The following is a 23433-nucleotide window of genomic DNA, read 5'->3' on the forward strand; positions in this document are numbered from 1 at the left end:
GTGGTGTTAGTGGGAAGATTTTAGCATATATAAAACAACTAGGGATTCCTTAAAGCTGGGATATCAAAAGATGGGAATGCTGATGAAGGGGCTCTGAGGGGAGAAAATGGCTGCTCATCTATGCTAGCAGGACAGGAACCCGTGAAACACTGGGAAACTGAAGGATTATATACTGCTGAAAAACTTCATTTGCCTTAGCTTAAGCGGTCTGTTGCTTTTGCGGTTTTTTTGGACTAGGTTGTAGGAATGTGTATTTTTTACTCCCTGAACATTAGGACTGGGTGGAGAAATACTCAGCAGAGTTGTGTGTACCTTAACATGGAAGGATTCACCACAAGGTCAATTTTCTGGCATTCCTCCCGACAGTGCCCTTTTGTTTTTTTAAGTCTACATAAACGGTTGAAATTTAGGATTGATGAGAAAAGCAAGGTCAGAAAACTCCCCCCAAATGCTTTGTGCTCTGCAGCATAGGAAGAAATGTTACAGCCAGGACTTCACTGGTAACACCTTTTTAATAGGTCAAAGTAACTATACAGTTCATTATATTCTTCCTGAGAATAATTTATATCCCCCAGCAAACCAAAGGGAGCATGGTGGTTTTCATTTAACAGAACAGATGGTATAACTGGGAAAAAAGGAAAGAAAACATTCACACGGCTCTGCTGTAACTCCTCCCAGGCAAGAGAGACTCAGATGGGTTAGTTAACTACAGTGGGTTTAAAATATTCAACATGGCTTTAATCTTTCTGTATAAATTATATAAAAACGGGGAACACATATGGTTACAGAACTTCTCTTCTAAATGCGGCTCTGAGTTGCTCTGGTACAAAGCAGCTTTTTGCTTCCAAGGAAAATAACATTGCTACAAAAAACTGGCAAGTTATTCTGGTGAAAAGACATACAAGAGTTTTCAGTTGTGTTCTACAGCTAGTTTCCAAACAAATGTTTCACACATCCACATAAAAGTAAAAGGCAGGAAGATGAAGAGGGCTTTCGTTTCTTTTGAAATGACTGAAGTCTTGAAAATATAGCTTTTTTTATTTTCTTTCTCTGTAAATTGTGATTAGCATATTGCGACGTAAGTGTTCTAATAAAAAATTCCAGTCTGGATAGCTCGCATACTGTGGGCAAGAATTCTCAGCCCTGAGGTTTCCCAGAATTCTTCACTTCACAATATTTTTCTCCATTCTGCAGCTCGGACAGTCCTGGCTCTGAGATTTTAACCCCCTGGCAATTTTAGGTAATGCACATCCTATGTGACGATATAAAATGTAATTGTTTTCCCCAGTCATGATTCCCAAGGGCTTCTGTACAAACTTCATTGTGCGATAATGCCACATTTTGAATCCCAGACCATCTGGTAAAAATTTGGTTAAACTTTTATAATGAAAGAGACAAAAAACCAACAGCTGTCAATCAGGTCTCATGAAGCAGGAATCACTGGAAATCCAGGATATGCAGGGTTAATCCTCACCGCTGGTGGAAGGCTAGATAACATCCTTACATGAGCAATATTCTTAAAAAGAATGACAAAAAATTCTTCCTCGGTGTTTAATGGGGTCTGGACTGACCAACCATTTTCAATCTGGCTTGATCAATAACATCCAGCAAGTTTTTGGCATCCACAGCTAGAGCATGAGCAGCTGTGAGCATTTGCTTTTTGTATTCCTGCTGCAGGCTAGTCATGACGTATTGCTGGGCCAATTTCATCTTGTTAATCAGTTCAGCCAAGTCAGAGTTCAATAGCTTCTGTGCCATCTCAATCTGGAAAGAGAGAAGATTCAGTCAGGCCCTGCAGGCAGCATTTGGGGTATCACACTCATAATGGAATTACTAACAGCGCAGTGTACCCCACTCAGGGAGAGCTCCATCTTTGCTGGGGAAACCTAGAGCAGTCACTAGACTTTAGATACCACATTGTGGCCTCCGTCTCTGTAGCCAACACACTGGACGGGGCAGGGTAGTTGTGCAAACTCCAGCAGCTTCCTCACATTACTAAGCTGTGCCGGTTCTAATGGGTTTTGTCCACTGCAAACTAGACGGAGACCAAGAAATCAGTCTTCCAGGCCACTGAACAGCCATCTAGTGTTAGTAACTATAGGACATTATTCACCAGGGCTGGATTTGAATCTCTGTCCTAGACCGTGGTGCTGGAACAATTTTTAGAGCGTGGGTGCTGAAAGTGGAAACCATGTATTTGGGTTGTTATTACTGCTTCAAGCCATGAGATGCGGCAGCCCCCCTAGTTCCAGCACCTCTGGTCACAGAGATCAGATTCCTAAATCTGTTTCCAGGTTGCTAAATCATCCCCTCTCAGGCCTTTTTCTTAAAATTATTTTGACACTGATTATCTAAGCAACAATAAAATATAATAAATATGAAGGTGTAAGCTACAGATATTTTAACAAACCACGCAGCAGGAGAAGTAACCATTTGGAAGGGGAGAGTCACTGAACAACTCATACTCAGAGTCATATTCTTCTAGCATTTTCAGTGACCCCTGTTCATTCAAATTTTGCAGGCACAGACACAATGACTTGGGAAAAAAATTAACCCTGACTCGCTAGGGCCTCAAGTTTAAGCAGTGAAGTAAACTCAGTCATTTCTCCTTTAGAATTAGGTTACTTCTGGATATTTCCTGAGCAAAGGCTTCCGACTGCACCAAGCCACACTGAAATATCCGTTCGAGGAGTTTGGTACGCAAATCATAATTTCGTAAGAGAGATTAAATTTGAACCCAGGAATTAATTCCCACATGGTGTCCCTGAACTGGAATCCTAAATCCCATATATCCAATGCAACACTTTTCCCTCTAACTCCTTATGTGCCTAGGTGTGATGTGTGCTGTTAATTTCAATGAAATTCAAGAGTTCCCAATGGCTGGCAGGATAATTTAATGATTAAGATACCTGTCTGTAGGAGGAAGAAACCCCCAAAAGTTAACACTGTTCAGTAAACGAAAGACAAAGGTACTTAATTTGTACTAGTAACTGAAGGTTCTTCAAGATGTATGATCCCTATCTGTATTCCACTGTGGGTATACATGTGGTCCATGCACCCAGAGTTGGAGAATTCTTGAAAACAGGGTCAGTCCGCACATGTGCCCCTGCTCTCTTCGTGCCTCCAAATGAGGAGATAAAGGGCAGAGCAGACTGACTGCCTCTCCATTTCCTTCTTTATTGTGAATCCAAGAACAATCCGAAGTAGAGGGGAAGGAGGGTAGATACTGAAATATAGATCAGGACCACACAGCTCGAAGAACCTCCAGTTATTACAAGGTAACTTTCTCTTCGAGTGCTGATCCCCATGTGTATTCTACGGTGGATGACTGACATACAGGAGAATGCACCAGTGGAGTGTTGTACAAAGCCTAATCTCTTGCAACTGTGCGACTGGAACTCCACACAGCTTTTTTGCAAATGTCTTGAAGCAATGACACTGATGTTGCTTGTGCTCTTGTAGAATGAGCCCTCACCCCATGCGGGGGAGGAATGTTAGACAGCTTATAGCAAAGTAAGATACAGTGTGAGGTCCATTTAGAGATTCTCTGAGAAGATATATCTTGACTTTGAACTCTTTCCACTACAGCTATAAACAATCTGGGAGATTTTCTGATTGTTTTTGTCCTTTGCAGGCAGGCAAAAGGCTAAGGCTCGTCGCATGTTGAGGGAATGACATCCCCTTTCTTTTTCAGATGCATGTGGTTTTGGAAAAAAACACAGGTAAGTGAATTGACTGTTCGCGTGAAACTTTGAAACTACTTTGTGGGTGAACTTAGGATATAAATGCTATAACTTTGTTTCTATGGAATATGGCGTAAGGTGGATCTGTCATCAATACCCTGAGTTCACCCACCCTCCTGGCTGAGGTGATGGCTACCAGGAACAGAACCTTCAAGGACAGAAGAGAAATAGATTCTGCCTTTCTCCTGTGTCAGGAGATTGGAAAAGGACTGAATGTTGATTGGTGACTGAGAGGACATGTGTAGGGGACTCAGGAACTAGAACTGTCTGGATGAGTTGGGGGTGATGAGAACGACTCTTAAGAAGGAGAGCATCACCCTGAGAGTGAAGACGCAGGGCCCCTTTTAGAGCAGTATATGTTGCATTTTCTGTTTGTTTGAGAGGTGAACAGGTCCCTTGTGGGAGTTCACCTAGAGGAAAAATACTGTTCACCATGGAGTTGTGTTACACTCACATGTGGTCGATAGTGAAGTGTCTGCTGAGGGAGTCCGCTAGCACATTCTGATCCCCTGGAAGGTAATTTGCAGACACGATGATTTGATTGTTGATGCACCAATTTCATAGGGTGACTACTTCTGCACACAGAGGAATGGATCTCGCTCCTCCTTGCTTGTTGATGTAAAAGATGGTTTTCATATTGTCCAACATTTTGAGGACATGGCAACACTGAATTAATGTAAGAAAGGCTTTGCAAGCTTCCCGGACTGCCCACAATTCCAGAATGTCGATGTGCATCCTGGTGTCTTGGGAAGTCCAAGTGCCCTATGCTGTGCGGTTGTCCAATTCTGAATGGTGTTAAAGGGTTTCTAATGACCTGATCTATAATGTCGTTCATCATTTGGAATCTGTCTCTTAGCAGATAAGCTCTTGTTGTAACTGTATTTAAAGGATGGTCTGATGAAGTGTAAAGTCTGTGTTGGAGAGAGGACAGACTTTTCCAAGTTTACGCTGACATCTAAGAGAAAGAAGGAGTTGGAGCACAGATGAGGTGAATTCGTAGGCTTCTTGGCATGTCTTTGCAACAAGAAATCAGCTGTCAAGATAAAGATGGTTAAGCCATAATGTCTGATATGAAGGGGAGCACCATGAATCTGAGAAAAACGTCTGTGAGCAGGGTGAATGTCCACATGAAAACATGCATTTTTCAGACCAAGAGCTGTAAACCACATGCCCTTTTCCAGACGGGATTACAGATGCTAGTATGACCATGCAAAATTTCAATTTGGGAATAAAATGGGTTGAGATGGCAGAGATCAAGGATGGGTCTCCATCCACCTTTCTTTTTGAGTACTAGGAAGTAAGCTGAGTAAAAACCCTTTCCTTGCTACTGCGGCAGGGTACCCATTCTATTGCTCCTCATTGCAAGAGGGATTCAGGGCAGGGATATGGGGTCTGGAAGGGAGATTAGTTTTCTGAGCTGTCCACCTACCCTAAATTGAGAGAGCATTGAGATAAACTCTCCACCCCAACAGTGATGTGTCTGTTGTTGAAGTTTGTGATGGAGGTGGGTGACAGAAGGGAATTCCCGGGCAGACACTGAGTTGATCTTTCCATCAAGCCAGGGAGCTCCTCACTTGTAGAGGAACTGTCCAAGGTGTGTCTGACTGAAGAATAGGTTGTTCTGAGCCAACCTTGAATGCAGTGAAGGCACAGGTGTGTGATCAGTCATTGAAGTGCAAACTGCCGTGTGTCCCAGAAGCTGAAGACAGTTCCTTATAGCGGTCCAAAGACTCCCCTGAATTGTCCATACTAAATCTGACAAAGTTATGAACATATCTAAGGGACGGAATGATTCCTATAAACTGAATCTTCTTTAGGGGGTTAACATGGATTTCCTTACACTGAGCTGAAGACCTGACTCTTGGAAAAGAGCAAGGGCTGTCTGGGTGGAAGACAGAACTGCTTTGTAAGAATAGCCCTTGAGTAGACAGTCGTCAAGGTACAGGAAGATTAGGATCTCCTCCTGTTGGAGGTAAGCAACTACTATTGCCAGGGCATTGGAGAACACCCTGGGGGCATAGGAGAAACTGAAATGAAATACTCTGTATTGGAAATGACCCTGACCTACGGTGAATTGTAGATATTTCCTGTGTGAAGGGTGCATCTTGTATAGGCATCTTGTAGGTCGAGGGCCGAAAACCAATCCCCCTTCTTCAGTGAAGGAAATATAGCTGCCAGAGTCACCATTCTGAACTTTTGAGGCTTTACAAACTTGTCTGGATGTCTTAAATCTAAGATCAGCTTCCACCCTCCATCCTTCTTTGGTCTAGGAAATACTTCAAGTAAAACCTCTTGACCCTGTGAGGGGGAGGGACTGGCTCTATTGCTCCTAACAGAAGACAGTTCACCTCCTGTCTTGATATAAACTCATGAGGAATTGAAGAGAGGGAGCGATGTAAAATGGATGGTATAGCTTGATGTTATGACTTCTGTGACCCACTTGTCTGTAGTAACCCATCCCCAGGAATGCTGGAAATAGGAAATGTGGTCCCTAAAGGGAGCATGGTGGGCAAACTGGTGCAGTTGTAAAACCAGACGGATTTGAACCCTCGACGGGCCCATCAAAATTGCTGCTTTGAACATTGTTGTGTGGTTGAGGAGGGTCGGTGGGCAGCCCTCTTTCTCTGAAACTTATGTATTTTCCTGTGGGGTTTGGTGGATCTATGGAATCCAGAGAACTGAGCAGGATGCAATCTCTGGGCAGTTCATGACCTAAATGGTCCCATATTTGTAGGTGTATATATGCCCAAGGAACGTAAAGTGGCTCTAACGTCCTTCAGTTTATGGAAGGACTCATCTGTGGTCTCCAAGAAAAGCCTACGACCAATGAAGGGGAAGCTTCAATGGTGTTCTGTACTTCTCTCTGAAATCCCAAAATCTCTGGAGCCATGATGACCTGTGCATAAACTACTGTTCTCGAGATGGATCTGGCAGCAGTGTCCACAACATCCAAGTATGCTTGAAGAATGGTCCTGGCCAATAATTGGCCATCTGAAATGATGGACTGGAATTGCTCTCTATGTTCCTATGTCAGGTGTTCAATAAAGACCATCTAGTTTGTGAAATTGTATTTGGCATCTGATAGTTTGTGATCCTGAATTGCAGGGTTGCTGAAGAATAGGACTTATGTCCAAATAGATCCAGTCTCTTTTGGTCCTTGTCATATGGAGTAGACCAGGAGAAATGTTGCCTACCCTGCTTGTTACCGCATCCACTACTAGGGAGTTAGGTGGAGGGTGGGAGAACAAAAAATCAGAGTCCATACGGGGAATATAATACTTATCTGCCCTTTTACACATTGTTGGAATAGTAGCAGTTGTTTGCTACACAGCTTTAGCTGGATCCAGGAGAGCCTTGCTGATGGGTAACGCCACCCTGTAGTGTGCTGCTGACTGTGGGATATCCAACAGCTTGAGTTGTGAATCCCTGACCTCTTCGAGTGGAATTTGAAGAATGTCAACTATCCTCTTTATAAGATCTTAAACTTGCTGAAAATCACCAGCCATGGAAGGTGGTGTAGGCATAACAGCTTCATCTGGAAACAAGGATGAGATCGGTGCTGGATAGGTGTCCTCTTTATCCACCCTGGCCTCCTGTTCCTCAAATGTCTCCTCCTGTGTGGAGGCTGGTTGGGCAGGAGAAGACTGAGCAACCCTAGTCTCCCTCTGAGATAGTACCGGTGGTCTGGAGAATTGCTGTCGGTAAGAAGTCCAGAGATCCCAGTATCGCCACCAGAGAGGGGGCCCATAGGGGAGTGGGGGTGGCATGCAGAGTTGGTTCCATCATCTTTGATTGCAGTTGCGATCTTCCCTGTGACTGTCAAAGAATGAGTTCCTGACAGGATATGTTGGGGAACACTACACTGAAAGAAGGGACGGACTGGAAGTCCCTTTAATTCTCCTCAATATTGTTCAGTGGAGGAGCCCACATAGAAAAGGGTGGAGAGTCCTGCAGTTCTGGGGGATGGTAGCAGTCTTGAGACTGAGGTCTCGGTACCAAAAGATGCTCGATACCCATGTGGAGTGGGGATTCTGGCACATCCATTATGGACAAGTCTCTCACATATCTACACTCTTATGGGAATTGGTACTGAAAGGGTAGCCAAAGCTGATGGTACCGTGAATGGCAGGTGTACTGATGTAGGTGCCAATGGAGTTTGGCAGTGTTGCTTGCTGAGTACCAAGGGTGCTGAATGGACAGGTGCCAACAGTGGGACTGAGTCTGACAGTACCAGATCAGGGTGCTTATGCTTGCCCTCCTTGTCCCTGGATAGAGGGTACAGAAGCTCTTTTGGAGCCATGTCTCTCTCTCAATCTCCACGGCTTTCCAGCTCTGCTGGCCTCAGAGGAGGAGTTCTTCAAGTCAACAGTACTAAGCCGAGAAGTTGAAGCTTTGAAGACTGTAGATTTGACATGGGACTTGGGCTTTTTTGGAGCAGGCTCCTTCAGATGAGAGAGTCTATACATCTCATTTTGGGAGCCCTCTCAGAAGCCTCCAATGACCTCCTCTTCTTGGAAGAAGCCTGTGCCAAGGTGGAAAGGTCGCTGAATCTGTGCAGAGACACATGTACATGGGGCAGGACCCCATATCTGATTCAGATGCTGATCAAAGTGAGTGCTCCATCAATAACAATCTGAGCTTAATCTCCCTGATCTTCCTTGTCCTTGACTTGAGAGCTGGCAGAAATTGCACTTTTGGGAGACACGGGACTCCCCCAATCAACCATTGCTCACAGGTGTGGCCTCTTGGCAGGAGAGGCATCGTTTGAAGCCTGGCAACCCAGGCATGCCCTGCCAAGAAGACAAGGCTCTCCAAGGAAAAAGAGAGGAGAAGAAAAAACAAACTAAGTATCCTCTCACTACTAACACTTACTAAGTAACTATAACTACTATTAACAACTAACTGTACTAACAAAAATCTATAAGAAGAATATGAAATAGCTGAGGCACGCTCAAGGTGGGAACGCTAGAGCTCTGTCTCAGGCCAAGGCAGCAGAGAAGGAGGTGAGGGTGGTTTGCCTGCACATCCCTATATAGCCTTGGTGTCCTGCATGAGGAGGCATAAGGCACAAGTGTAGGCCAAACAGGCACTGTTAGCAGAAAAATCTCCAATTAAGGGCTCAAGGCACATGTGCACCTGAAATGGAGCACTCATGAGGACACTACTTGAAGAAGAAGATGTATCTGTATGTGAATAAATTGAAAGGATCTAGTATTTTAATATTTGTAAAAGCTCACGATACAATACATGTAATTATCCTAGTTGAAGATGACTTGACACTTAATGTACTGAATCATATATGAACAAATCCTCACATACCTCTCGGTGAGTGCTTGCAGGGAGCCCTGGAATGGTCTCATCTACTGTTGCCAGTAAAGTTCGTAGTGCCAAACCAACTTCCTAATAAATTAAAAAAAATAAAAATTAAAGCAATATTATAACAGGACAGAGCGCAGCACAACAGTGCACCGATACTTTCTGATTCGATTACTCCCTTTCAGCACTATTTTATTTCTTTCATCTTAGGTATGTTGTTTATGCCTATGGATACAATTACATCTCTTAATCTTTCAATATGAAAATCCAGCCTATTACATCTTTAAAAATTATTGTGGCTGTCAAAGGATTTAGGGTGAGAATTTCAAAAGCTCTTAGTATTGGCCTAAATGCTTTGACCACTGACCAAAATGAGAGCAGAGTTAGACCAATGCTGCTAAGTGGTTTTGAAAATCCCACCCTGAATTTTTTGCTTTCATAAAATGGAAAAATAGCTTAACCAGAGAAAACACATATACACACAAAACTGACAGTGGCTGAAGTTTGTCAAAAAGTCGATTTAAAAAATCCACTTTTTCTTTGTAAAAAATAAAGAAATTGTTGCAGACCGCATTCAGTTCTTCATGATCATAGACAGTCTAGGGTAGACTGCTGATTGTAATGATTTTTCAATATCCTTCAAAGCACCCCCTGCCCTGATAATGAAAATCATGCATGCACAGACGCAGATAGGTGTGTTTCAACTCACAAGCTTTCCAGTGTTACGCAATTGTTCTATTTTATGCATTGACAACTACAGTGCCAGTCAGGATAGAAATAAAAGAATGATTGAAGAAAATGGCATCTTCTTACCTTCACCATGGGCACATACTCCTCTGGAGGGGCAGGCTGGATTTTACTGGACATTTCTATTACAGCTTTCACCAGTCCAGTTACATTCTCATACACCTTGTCATTGGAACGATCCAAGTTGGCAGTGGGGGGAGGGCTGATTTCCTGTGGCTGAAGCTAAGAACAGAAAAAGATGCTGTTTTTCCTCTCTTTCCCCAAGAGATGGTGCTAGATTACTTCACAAAGTCAACAGAACTCCAGGATGTAGTTTGCTGATTTAAGAAAGATCCTTCCCTCTACACCCTTTGAAAATATACCCAGTGTTCTTTTTGATTAACCGTTGCTATCAAATCTGAAGGTATTTCAGTCTAATTGTTTTTTGACTGAGTTTGGTTAGTGAAATGAAGTTGAAGGAATTTTACATCATGAATTGTTTGAAGAGCTCCCCTTATGACTCGCTGAACAGAACAAGCAGCATTGAAAGAATCTGGGAATGAGAAGTTTCAGAGTAACAGCCGTGTTAGTCTGTATCCGCAAAAAGAAGAACAGGAGTACTTGTGGCACCTTAGAGACTAACAAATTTATTAGAGCATAAGCTTTCACACTGTCTGTACTCGGCTAGCTTGATTATCACTTCAAAAGCTTTTTTTCTCTTAATTAATTGGCCTCTCAGAGTTGGTAAGACAACTCCCACCTGTTTATGCTCTCTGTATGTGTGTATATATATCTCCTCATTATATGTTCCATTCTATATGCATCCGAAGAAGTGGGCTGTAGTCCACGAAAGCTTATGCTCTAATAAATTTGTTAGTCTCTAAGGTGCCACAAGTACTGGGAATGAGAAGTACTGAAAAATATTTACAGAATGTTTAAAATTCCTTAGAGGTTCTCAATTGCAGAGATTGTTCCCTCTGAAATTCTGCAAGAATTCACCTTCAAGGCATGAATTTCATGGTGCTAGTTTTAGGGAGTAAATTGTTCAACCTGACACTTGATTTTCAGACCTCTCATTTTCTCAGCAAAAACTTAGATCATATTTATTTTGATATAGGAATTGGTAATTCACACATTTACCTGTATGGTCAAAAATACAGTTTTCCCCTGAAAGATAAAGAACTTGACTCTTCACTGTCTTGCACCTCATTAAGTCATTTTCAGCTGTGCAAATAGATGGGGCACACTTCCAAATCATAATTCTTTGCTTTACACCCACTTTGTACTTACTCTGCCTGGGTGCAAATAATCACACAAAGCTCAAGACAATGAAATATCAGAGCCCAAATTTTCAGACAACTATTTCGATCTCTCACAGCTATGTCAAGGATAAGTTGTTAGCAACATATTCAGCAGCAGAGAGGAAGAGTACTGCAGTGTATATTACCAAACATTTTCTTAGTGGAATCCATATGGAACATTAAGGAAAATGGAAATTTATTTATTTTACATGCTCAGGATTAAAGCACTGCCAATGCAGCTAATAAGACTGAATGGTTTCAAATATTTTCTCTCTGGTAGATCAGAGAAATACCAGGCTATATCCTGCAATCCTTAACTCAAGCAAAACTCCCATAGATGCCCGGCCAGCTAAAGCTGAATCCAAGCAAGACTGAGGTAATCCTGCTAGGAAGAGGAACAAACTTTGAAATACTTGGCTCGTCTGTAAAATCCCCCACTCTCAACAGCATCTGCCCTTAGATTGTAAAGCTAGTCCCCAACCTTGAAGTATTTTTTAGACACCTCAGTGGTACTGGATGACCACAGCCATTTTGTAACAAAAACGTTCACTTGCATCTGCAACTGAGTAGTATTCTGCTCTGTTGGACAGAGACCTGGTCACAGTGATTCAAGCATTTGAGACTTCCAGGTTTGATTATAATAACCCATTATATCTAGGAATGAAACCGCAGACTCTGAAAAAGCTCTAATTGGTAAAAGCACTAACTGGTACAAAACAGAGCACTCCATCAAGTGTATCAACACAGGTCACTGTGGACACATCAACCCAGAGCTCTGCTCTCTACACAGGGTCTCCATGGAATAGAGTGCAGTTCAAGGTTCTGTCCTCCTATTCAAAGCCCTCCGTGAAACTGACCCCAGCTATCTAGATTGCCACTCCTTCTGTAACCATGGCAACTTGATTCCACAGGAAGCGTGAGGCTCATGAAAGTAGAAGGACTGTTCATAGAAGCTGGCCTCACACTATGGACCTTACTCCCAGAAAAGAAAAACGACCATGGGCCTCACCACTTCCAGAGTAAAATGCAAAATTCATTTCCTTGGCTTAGCTTTCCCTCAATAAATTCTCAGGCCCATTCACAAACAAATGTAAAAAAGCAAACAAAAAGCTATTCAAGCTTAAGTCTATAGAGTGAAAAGAAAAAAAAAAGAGCCTAGTTTGTATTTTTAAACACCTGGGAAGCACTCAGATACTACAGTGATGAGGCCACAGAAATGCCTAGGTACTTTGCCTGAGTAAGGAATCCAGGATTTAGCACAGAGTAATCCAGTTTTGCTGCATTCCACTAAGTAGATGCTGATAGAAAATACACCGATAAAGCATCCATCTCTTACATTGATGGGAAAATGAATATTGTTATTGATTACGCTGGTGGTGCAAGGTGGTGTGAATTCTAATAAATTTCAGTGACACAGTTGTAGAAATTAAACACTTAATCATCTCTATTGGCAAGTCACATGCAAAGCCATTTGTGAATAGCACGCGCACGTACACACACACTCTGTGCTTACCCTCCATGGCTATTGTTGAGCAGAATATGTGGGAAGGTTAAAGAAATTTACCAAAGGAAGGGAAAAAAAGAAAAACAATATTAATAAAATGCAGCAGGAAAAACCCCAACAAAACATGTGCAGCAACAAGAGATCAGTTAAAAAAAGCCTGCAACAAAAATGCATTCAGAACAATTTTGGCTGGCTCATGTTAGCTATTGGTCCATTTGTTACGGAAGCATAATGTCTGAGCAATCTTCTTAGAACCCCAGCATAGGAAGTGAAGTTATTTGCCATGCACCCATGCTTACATTTTACAAAATAAATGGGGAAGAGGACATGCAAAGCTTGACAGGAACAAACCAATCTGGCAAATAGAAAAGTGGTAAATGGAGTTAGGCGTCTTTTTCATAGTAGGAAACAGTGTACTAGGTGAAATGCTGGTATTTTTTAACATGACTAATAATCCATTGCTTGATAGATCAGGCAGAGGTTGCATAATTCTTGCTTGAAGATTTGTTTTTGAAGTCCTCATAGTAGGAAATATTTAGTCATCTAACTGTACTGCTCTTGTTCATGAAGATTCTTGTTTAAGACTGTGGTTACAAACTACTGAGAGACCATTTTGGACTGATTACACACAACCCATTTGATTCCTTTGGCTGGGTCTTGGAATCACAGAATAAGGGTATCTGTAGTTCTTGATACTTATTTTTTTTCTCTCTGCTGTTTCTATAGCCAACACCAACACTGCTCCACCGCAAACTAAACAGCCAGGGTTATCTTCACATGGTTGGTTGACTTCCCCTGAACAAGTAACTGTATACTGTACATTTTTTGATGCATCTCTCTCCACAGGCTCCAGGAATTAAGAGCCTCGAGTCTTGTCATTTTTACTTGTATTCTGACATTATGGAAAAGGGACTTAGGACTTTATAAGTTCAACCAGCACAGTTTGCAAGAGACTCATTTCTTTATCATATTTTTATGCACTAATGATCCCAGGAAAATCTTCTTTTTAACTTGGAAGACTTTGACAAAGCCATGTTGTATTCAAATATAAGCTTCCCGAAAGAAGGTAAGACAAACCAGTTTCAGGAAAAACAGACTTTCAATGCAGAAAATTAACACAAAACCATTTTTCCTCTGAAAAGAAGCCACTAGCTCTAGCCACTGAGAGTCTGTGGATCTTTTATTAAATCTAATGTTTCCAATTACCTTTGCATTATACTATTTGTCTGGCCCTGGTGTCAAAGGCATATTTTTTTCTGCAAATATTTTTAACGTTCATCAAGTGTTAGTATTTATAAGGGAATTTTAGTTAGAAAAGCTGAATTTAGTAACACATCTGTTATTGCTTTTTACATTTTCTGAGGTTTGGCAACTTGAAAAGCACTGGCATCATTTTATAATAAACAGTCTAGCTCTAAGTGGCTAGTTCTGTTCATTTATGCTGATTCTGAAGCATTCAGATAATCTCAGAACAAAAAACAGAGAGAAAGAGAGAAAGGACCTCGTGGAAATAGTCCATTTTTGCTAAACGTACGGCTTTGATGGTTTGTTTTGTATTTCCCAGCTGGGGGTGAACTGGGTTTCTGTATTTTTTTCAAAACTATAAAACAGATATCATTAACCATACCAGCGATGTCCACCTCCGCAAGGGAATCCAGGTCTTCACTGCAGACTTAAGAAGGCTAGGATTGGATGACGGGGAGTTTCTCTTTTCCCTTGAGGCATGTTTGTAAAACTTCACGGTTGTCCTTGCTTTACATCATTATTTATTTGTATTATTGCAGCACATAACTTACATGGCTTTGTGGGAGCTTATGTTGGACAGTGCAAGTTTAGCTGTGCTATAATGTCTTCTTCAAATTTTCCCTCTCAGGATATTGTTGGAGCACAAATAAATCACCTCTGTGGCCACTCTTGATGGCATCAGCTGAGAAAGTGGAGGCAGAGGAACGAATGCTATTGCTTGAGGATTCTGGGTCAGTAATATTACAACAGGAGAAATCAAGTTTTCATGGTGCCATATTTTACTCCAGAGATGAAAGGAAAGGATGCCAAGAATAAAACACTGCACTGCAGAAAGTTTGTTTCACTGTTACAATATCACCGACCCAGAGTTCCCAGGCAACATCATATATTGCCCCTGAAAAACTGCTCCCACTGAGAACAGCTCCAGTCTTTTCCACCTCAGGAGGCATAAAGGCCACTTGAGTTTCAACTTCCTGATAATTTACAAGGCAAACAAATCCCCAAAAACAGTGAACAGACATGTTTAAAGGTGACCTGTATGTTAAGAAACAAATCCCATATACGTCAGCCCCCGGAAACGGGGCACTCAGCACATGCAGCTTTCTTGCGCTTTAGGCCAAACTGCGGCATCCACTTCACTGGGATGCTCCAGAGGGCAGAGTTTTGCAGTGTCACAGCCACCAGGGAATCCCGCTTGGGGGATGAAGGGATCAGGTGATTGTTTAGTACATGGAGCAGTTCTGTACAGTTTCACATGTCGCTCTTTCATCTCTATCAGAGTTGAAACAGTGAACAAGAAAAACTTTGCAAAACCACATAATATACTTAAATGCACCATTTACTGGGCCCTTCCCCACAACACCCTATCAGGTTTCTAGGGGAGCTATGACATTGCAGCAAGAAGCATGCTGGAACATCACAGCAGAGAGGGGGACAAGAAAAGAAGTCCAGTGTCCCACACATCCTAATGTGCAGAGGCATGCACCAAAGTGCCTAGGACACCTAACCACTATGTAAATAATCATAACATTGTTGAAATAAATAGAATTGTGGTTATGCTATTTGCTTTCTACCAATTAACATCACTCTGATAAGCTGGGAGAATGGGCAGTGAGAATGGTCTCTTGTACCCTACATATCAGTTGCTCTTCAAGTTGGAAGTAACGGCAAATTAAACTCCAACTAAACACAATGGCAGGTGAAGGGGGATGGATGGGGGAGGGAGAGTATGTTTTCAGGAATTCTTGTTCCAAACAAGGTCTGACTGGAGAGAGATGCAAAACCACAGTAGCAAACAGCCAGTGTGAATATGTCCCATGACAACGTATTCAGTTACAAGCTTCAGTTTTGTTTTCACTTTCAGCATCAGCTCCCACATTAGTAATTGTTGATGGTTCTTTTTTGGTGCATAATGAGCAAATAACTAAAACATACTTCATATGACACTGAGCAATGTACCTTCACTCCTTCATTGTAGCTGTCCACAGGGCTGTTGAGACTGGCAAGGCTACCCAAATGGCTGGGGGCTCCAGGACGAGGTGGTTTCTTTGGCGGAGCTGCGTGATCTAGTTAACAACATATTTTGCACATCTTACAAAAGGACTAATTTATTGTATTGACTTTATAACATTTTGGGAAGGTATTCAGCACACTGAATAAGCTTGTTCTATTTCCGTTTATGAAAACTCCATCTGCCAAACTATGCTTCTTATCTTTATTTCAGCTAAAGGAAGTCAGAGACTAAAAGATCCCACACTCTTTTTTCAAGCCTTGAAACAATGAAGAAAACAACATGAACTTTTTAATAAGGCCTCAAAAATCTCTGCCACAAATTTGAAAATTCTGGGGCCAAAAGTTCGGCATTTAAGTAAAATCAGCCGGAGCATCTCCCAAAACAATCAATAGGTGTTGTGGGTTCTTAACACTTCTGAAAATCATGCCAAATTTCATTTAGATGCCTAACCTCAGGTATCCAGTATTGGCCTAGATTATTATTTACTACTGTGGCAACTAATGCAGTTTCTGAGATTAGAAGAAATGTATCAAGGATCATGAACTTGAGTGTTCATGCTGATTATATAGTAAATTTATGGCTTACCGGGTTTACCCACAGGCTGATATATGTGCTGGTTACTAGCCTGTAAAAGAAAATTTAAGTTTAGTATTCTAGTTATTACAGTTACAGTGTTCAGGATCCTCATCTGAAACATTTGTTGTAACTTTAGCCATTAGAGTTATCCAATTTCTTTAAGATTTCCAGCCACAGACATTGCAAAACTATTTCCCCTGCTCCTCCCCCCCACCATCACTTTAAGGTATCACGAGACACATATTGCTTCGAACTACAATTTCAGATCGCATTACTTAGGATAAAAATGTCCATTCATCTTGTGTTGTGCTGCTCACAACCACATTGGCCTTTATCTGTATTACTAATAGTTTGTCCTTGCAAGGCTGATACTCACATAAGTCAAATAAGATGGCACATTTACCACATATTTCGTTCTCTATCAAAGATATTTTTTAAATAATTTGTGGCTGCTAAGAGAAAAAATTATAGCAGAACAATTAGAAGACTACCTGCCTCGGGTCTTTTCTATTGCTATAGTTTAAATCAGATTAAACAGACTTTTAGAACTTCACAGTAAAAACAGAATAAATAAAAGATACTCTTCTTATTAATTTGGAAATTCTTTATATTGGATTGAAATGAGTTGCTTTGCTAATTATATTTACACAGCTTACTGTCAAGTCAGAGGGAAATCTGTTTAGTTACAACAGAACAAATGCTTTGTATGAGACTTGCAGTTGCCGTCTTGAAATACAACATAATCTAAATACACTCATATGTTTTATGAAAGAGCTTCTGCAGATCGGGGTTTCTCTTGCCAATTAAAAATGTTGACATAGTTACAGTTCTCAGTTAAGCACAGCAATAAAACATCTCAACAGGACATTTAAAACCATTCTGAAACAGGCTCCATAGCTATACGGTAAAAAGACTGGAAAGAGATTTAAAGTCTCAATTGCATCAAATCTAAGGGAGCTGCATTTTCAACACTTTAAAAAGAACTAATTCTGAGAACTGAGGGTTCACCTAAACTGGTGCAAAGACACAGGAGTTCTTGCATGAACTCACCATTAGCTATGGAAGAATCGAGTATAAATCACTGCATAGAGTGCTAATTAATTCACTTGCCCAAGCTAGCTGTTACTAGTGTAACCTCAGCAATCAAACTCGATTTTGGTACTCACATGGCCCACATTACTGTAGTAACTGAGCACCTCAGAATCTTTAAAGTATTTATACTCCCATCACCCCAGTGAGGTAGGGACCTATTACCCCCATTTTAGTGACGGGAACTGAGGAATAGAGACATTAAGGGACATGCCTAAGGTTGCACAGGAAGTCTGTGGCAGAGCAGGGAATTGAACCTAGGATTCCAGAGTCCCAGGCTAGTGCCCCAGCCAATGGATCATCCTTCCAATAGCAAAGCTAATGGGATAAGCAGCACTGGCAACAGCAATGCAGTATTTATCCAAAAGAAGTTTTGTCAGGTCACCCTTATACTAGCTGCCTTATAAAAGCTCAACTTAACCAAACCAGAGGTTGCAACATTTGCAGAAATGAATTTTATGGTATTAAAATTACAGGCAGAGATGGCAATGACAGCTATAGTTAAAGTTGTCTAACACTTTCCATTAAAAGACCCTGTTTCCAGCTACTTAAAACTTGGCCAAATTTTAACCATGTGGTCTGAAAATTTCCATGCTGGGTCTCTGCCTCATATTTGCAGAAGTATTGAACACTCATAACTGCAAGTGAAGCCCACTGGAGCTGCGTTCCATGTATTCTGAAAAATCAAGCTCCAGCCGTCTCAAGCTGAGCACCAAAAATTAGTGGACACTTTTAGCTTTAATCATTTTGTGCTTCAGCTTCCCCTGCTGTAAAATGGGGATAATCTCCCCACCTCATCTCATCTGGGAATGCAGGGCTGAGTAGTGTGAGTTTAACATACAGTGCATTTCTCATTTAGGACCAGGGGTGGCTCTAGCTTTTTTGCCACCCCAAGCACGGCAGGCAGGCTGCCTTCGGCGGCATGCTTGCGGGAGGTCCCCAGTCCCGTGGATTTGGCGGCATGCCTGTGGGAGGTCCGCCGGTCCCGCGGCTTCGGTGTACCCGCCGCCGAATTACTGCCGAATCCGCGGGACCGGCAGACCTCCCGCAGGCATGCCGCCGAAGGCTGCCTGACTGCCGCCCTCGCAGGGACCAGCAGGGTGCCCCCCGCGGCTTGCCTCCCCAGGCACGCACTTGGAGTGCTGGTGCCTCGAGCCGCCGCTGTTTAGGACACAAGCAGATGTCCTGGGATCAAGCAGCCATGGGAAGCAAAATTTATTAAAGGTGGTGGGGAGAACTGAACTTCGGTGTCCACACATCGTGGGTGAGTGCTCTAACCACTAGGCTAAAAGTTACAAGGAACCATCTCTCCCGCCGCCTCCCGTTGGGGATTAGGTGTGTGCTAGGTGACCTGGTGCCTAAACTGAGGCTGCTGTGCACATTGTGTCCAGCCCCCTGCCTTCACCAGCAGGACCAAGTACTGATTTTGCCTCATATCCCTAAGTGGCCCCCTCAAGAATTGAACTCACAACCTTTGGTTTACCAGGCCAATGCTCAAACCACTGAGCTATCCCTCCCCCCTATGGCAAGTGGCAGATCTTTAGACACCATGGACACTTTATCAGCAGAAATTTAGGTGCCTACAGAGACAAGCAGCAGCTGGGCAGGGGTTTTGAGGAGCTAAATTTTGAATTTAGGTACCTGAAGTGGCAGTTAGATGTCTTAATCCCTTTGCGGATCTGTCTCAAAGTCCCTCTCCCCTATAATATTTAAGTGATGAATGAGTACAGTAGAATCTCAGAGTTACGAACCACACACTTCATTTGGAACCAGAAGTATGCAATCAGGCAGCAGCAGAGACACACATACACACAAAAAAGCAAATATAGTACAGCAATTACATTATTGTGTTAAATGTAAAATAAAAAAAATAAATAAAGGGAAAGTTAAAAAAAGATTTGACAAGGTAAGGAAACTGTTTCTGTGCTTGTTTCATTTGAATTAAAATGCTTAAAAGCAGCATATTTCTTCTGAATAGTAAAGTTTCAAACCTGTATTAAGTCAGCGTTCAGTTGTAAACTTTTGAAAGAACAACCAAAATATTTTGTTCAGTTACCAACAACCTCCATTTCCAAGGTGTTCGTAACTCTGAGGTTCTATTGTACGTAACAATTTGGATTTTACAACAGCAGCTCAAACTAATGAGAAAGGCGAACTAAAAAAATATGAATTTTGAGAAACACCAATGAAGGCAATCACTAGAGAAAAGTTACAGTCAAGCAGTCCAATTAAATCATTAACACACACAGCACAATCCCCTACTTTCAATTACTGTGATACAGAGATGACAAAGGAAGTGAAACTATTTGAGACCCCCCCCCCCTTTTTTTTTTTTTTTTAAACACCAGACATGACTTAAGTCAGTGAGTGAGAATATATCATAGCTGCAGCTGTTGTCTGGCAGTAAATGAATGAATATTGGATCTGCCCCGTTTATTTTCTACTAGCTCATTTACCCCCAGAGAGATTGTTGTTGTTGCATTACTCAAGACTTATGTTACTTATGAGAAAGCTCTTCAGTTACTTAAAAATCTGCATAGGTTATTTTAATCTTGCTTCCTGTTGACAGAAATCTAAGCAAAACTATCCCTATTTTTAAATAAAAGCCCTGGCTATACATCACATGTACACTGTAAAATAATCAGAGTGCATTTGCTAAAACATTCAGGCATCTGTTTCACCAGCAGCACCAAGAAAAAGAACCCCAAACTGTTGTGTGAACAAATTTGCTGTTGCTGCCATTCCCGCAGAAGCTGAGCCTCTGGAAACTTTCAGACCCACGTAATAATAATGGAAACATTTAGCAAACTTTAACTCGCCTCCCATAATCAGGGCAATGTACAGTGTGTTCTACAGAGACCTAGAGAAAGAGCTGATAGATGAAAAGATACCACACATATATACTCACCGGGCCCTGGAGGCTCCCGTCCTCTCGGTCTATGCTGCCTCTGGAGAGCCGCACATCAGGTTTCTAAAGGAATGAAAAATGTGGTTTGGATTTTGTTTATGAGAGCATTACAAATTCAAACAGCCTAGGATTAAATTCAACCTAAAGGCAAGAAAGTACTATAGAAAAATTTACACTTTGACTACTAGAGATGTGATTTCATTGCATTCCTCACATCCCCGGTTCTTGTAACATGCTCCTGCAAGTACAGATACTGAAACTAGCAGTAGTTTCTAAAGAACTGTTTTTCAGCTACCCATTTTCTGCTAGCACATAAAAATGCTTTATATAAATATTGATAGTACCATTTCCCCAACACAACATTGGAAAACCTGCATTTTAATTCTCTCAGAGGCAGCAAAGTCGTTTTTTATTGTATTTTCTTCCTAACAGCGAAAATTTCAACCACAGGATGAGAAATGCTGCGCATTAATTCCTGTTTCCTGCTTGAGAAAGGCTTATATGTACTTGGCTCCATCTCCAAGCCTGCAAATGGGGCCAATTACTGGAGCTCTTCAAACACTGCGTTTAAGATACAGAAAGCTAATAAAGAAGACTGGTTTCAATATCCTTCTGCTGACAGAAGAAGCAATAAACAAATTTACCTTTTATTAGAGTTAAAAACAGTACATGGAGGGCTCTTTTTAAATGGTACAAATGAAAAGCTTTAGGGAAAAGTTTTTTTTTTTTTTTTTAAATTTAATTTATCACTCTCTTCCTCACACACCCAGGTATCCACTGTATTTATACTTCTGAGACAAAAAAACATTTGGAAAGACCAACAGATAGGCATTCCTGAAACAATGGCTACTTTTGATCCCAAGACCACAAGGTCAGCTCAGTTAGGAAATTCCTCTGATGTCATGGATAGACCGACAAAGAATGAAAGAAGATCTGTCTTCTACCTCCCTCAGCTAGGAATGTGTATGGAGGAGTCCATTTTCCACTGCACATAATGCCTACTAACTCCAGTGCAAATTACGTGGGAATACAGTGGGGTTTTTTCTTATTTAGATAAATGCAGACTATGATACACTGGATTTCACTAAAGTTATGTCATGTAGGGCTGTAAATTGTTTTGGGGTCAAACTTTTTGGAGGACAAAAATTCTGTGATTTTCATTTAAAACTACCCAGTTTCTATTCTCTGCTTATGAATGAAAATATGGGAGTGCTGTGCCCAGGAATACTCATGGTTAGACATATCTTGTTAAATGTTCCTGAAAAAAATTGATGTTGTGCTATACTGCAAAAACACACCTAATATCAGTCTTTAGGAATAGCCACCATTTGTTGGCAGCCAATAAGAAGAGCCTGAGCTGTGGTACAGTCATACTGTCAGAATTCATTCAGGTTTTCACAGACTATTTACTATTTGTATTAAGGTAGTGCTTAAAGGCCCCAGATGAGATCAAAAACCCTTTGTGCTAGGCACTGTACGACTACATAGAAAGAGACAGTCCCTGCCTCAGCGAGACCTTACATTTTAAATAGACAAGACTGACAAAAGGTGGGAGAAAGGCAGCATTCTTCTTATTATTATTCTGGAAAACTGAGGCAGAGAGAGATTGTGTGACTTGCTCAAGGTCACCCCAGAGAGTCTATAGCAAAGCTTGCAACTGAACCTAGATCTCTTGTATCTCAATCCATTACCTTAACCACAAGAGCACACATCCTTTCTGATGAAAGATTCTTTTTTGCTAGCTATGTAGGTGTCCAATATACATATAAATATATATCTTACATAAACCATGTAACGTTTTTCATTATATTTTAAACTGAACTAAACACCACAAAAAATATCTTGCTCTATCTTAGTAAATCAAAGAGCTTTACATTACAATTGGATTTGGAGCTAGTGTTCAGAAATTGTCTTAGTTTCATTTTTATTTACATTGCAAATGATCTTGGGCAAAGCAAAAAAAATCTTAGTCACTAAAACACTGGATTGGGCAAACTTTAATGACTTTTAAGTTTCAATGAATTTACTTATTCTTCCAGGAAAGTGCCTAATAGCAGCATTCTCTCAGATAATGGTGAAATATTCTGTGTTTTTGAAGCAAAGGCAGAAGCATTATTACATACACTTGACAGAATAAAATACAACTTTCGGTGACATTAAACAGATACAGAGAAAAGGAAAATTGATGGAATTACAGTACTTCTATTTTCTCAGCTTCAAAATACAGGCAGGGGGAAAAAATCACTATCTTTTGATTGTGACTTGTTTTTAATATTCTGTAACTTTGTCCTTTAAATGCCAGGATCACACAACAGTGCTGTCTGACTGACTACTATATAAAGAACAGAAATCATGTCACACAAGTACTCCAGACAGTTAAAAAGAAACGGTAGAAAAGAGGAAAAGAAAGTCTCCACATGTCCCAACATAAATCTAGACTTTTCACACATGCTCAATTGCTAATACTTGCTCTCAGTCTTATTTCTATAGGCTGGATTCAGTGCCCACTGAAATCAAAAGAAAGACTCCCATTGACTGAATGGGCTTTGGATCAGAGCCTCTAATGAACAATTCACTTATATTGTAAACACATTTCAATTTTAATCATCTTTAGGGATTCTCTTCCTTTTGGGCTTTGCCAAAATCCATATTTCTGCAATTCCTTCTATATTTACTCCCTTCTCCACTTTTGCCTATCTTGGTGCTTGTGTGGCCCCTCCCATAACAGTAGTATCTTAGGTTTCAGAGTAGCAGCCGTGTTAGTCTGTAGCTGCAAAAACAACAGGAGTACTTGTGGCACCTTAGAGACTAACAAATTTATTTGAGCATAAGTTTTCGTGGGCTACAGCCCACTTCATCGGATGCATAGAATGGAACATATAGTAAGGAGATATATATACACATACAGAGATCATGAAAAGGTGGGAGTTGTCCTACCAACTCTAAGAGGCTAATTAATTAAGAGAAAAAACTTTTGTAGTGATAATCAAAATAGCCCATTTCAGACAGTT

The 23433-nt window shown here is 41.2% G+C and overlaps 1 protein-coding gene across 11 annotated transcripts in view; it reads right to left on the reverse strand.

Annotated features, from left to right (window-relative positions):
• Positions 1 to 493: 493 nt before the first annotated feature.
• PTK2 (protein tyrosine kinase 2) overlaps positions 494 to 23433 on the reverse strand; it is a 368873-nt gene continuing 345933 nt past the window's right edge. For 8 of the 11 annotated variants that reach the window (XM_034763675.1, XM_034763674.1, XM_034763672.1 and 5 more), the window contains 7 exons: positions 20423 to 20485; positions 16435 to 16474; positions 15795 to 15901; positions 12600 to 12608; positions 9873 to 10028; positions 9063 to 9143; positions 494 to 1764 (listed from right to left, as the gene is read on the reverse strand). In XM_034763675.1, the coding sequence (XP_034619566.1) occupies positions 1552 to 1764; positions 9063 to 9143; positions 9873 to 10028; positions 12600 to 12608; positions 15795 to 15901; positions 16435 to 16474; positions 20423 to 20485 (669 nt within the window). In that variant the 3' untranslated portion in view covers positions 494 to 1551. The remainder of the gene's footprint in view (positions 1765 to 9062; positions 9144 to 9872; positions 10029 to 12599; positions 12609 to 15794; positions 15902 to 16434; positions 16475 to 20422; positions 20486 to 23433) is intronic. The other 3 variants (XM_034763673.1, XM_034763671.1, XM_034763682.1) reach the window with 1 other exon arrangement.

The sequence above is a fragment of the Trachemys scripta genome, chromosome 2 (assembly GCF_013100865.1).
Source record: "Trachemys scripta elegans isolate TJP31775 chromosome 2, CAS_Tse_1.0, whole genome shotgun sequence".
Taxonomy (NCBI): domain Eukaryota; kingdom Metazoa; phylum Chordata; order Testudines; family Emydidae; genus Trachemys; species Trachemys scripta.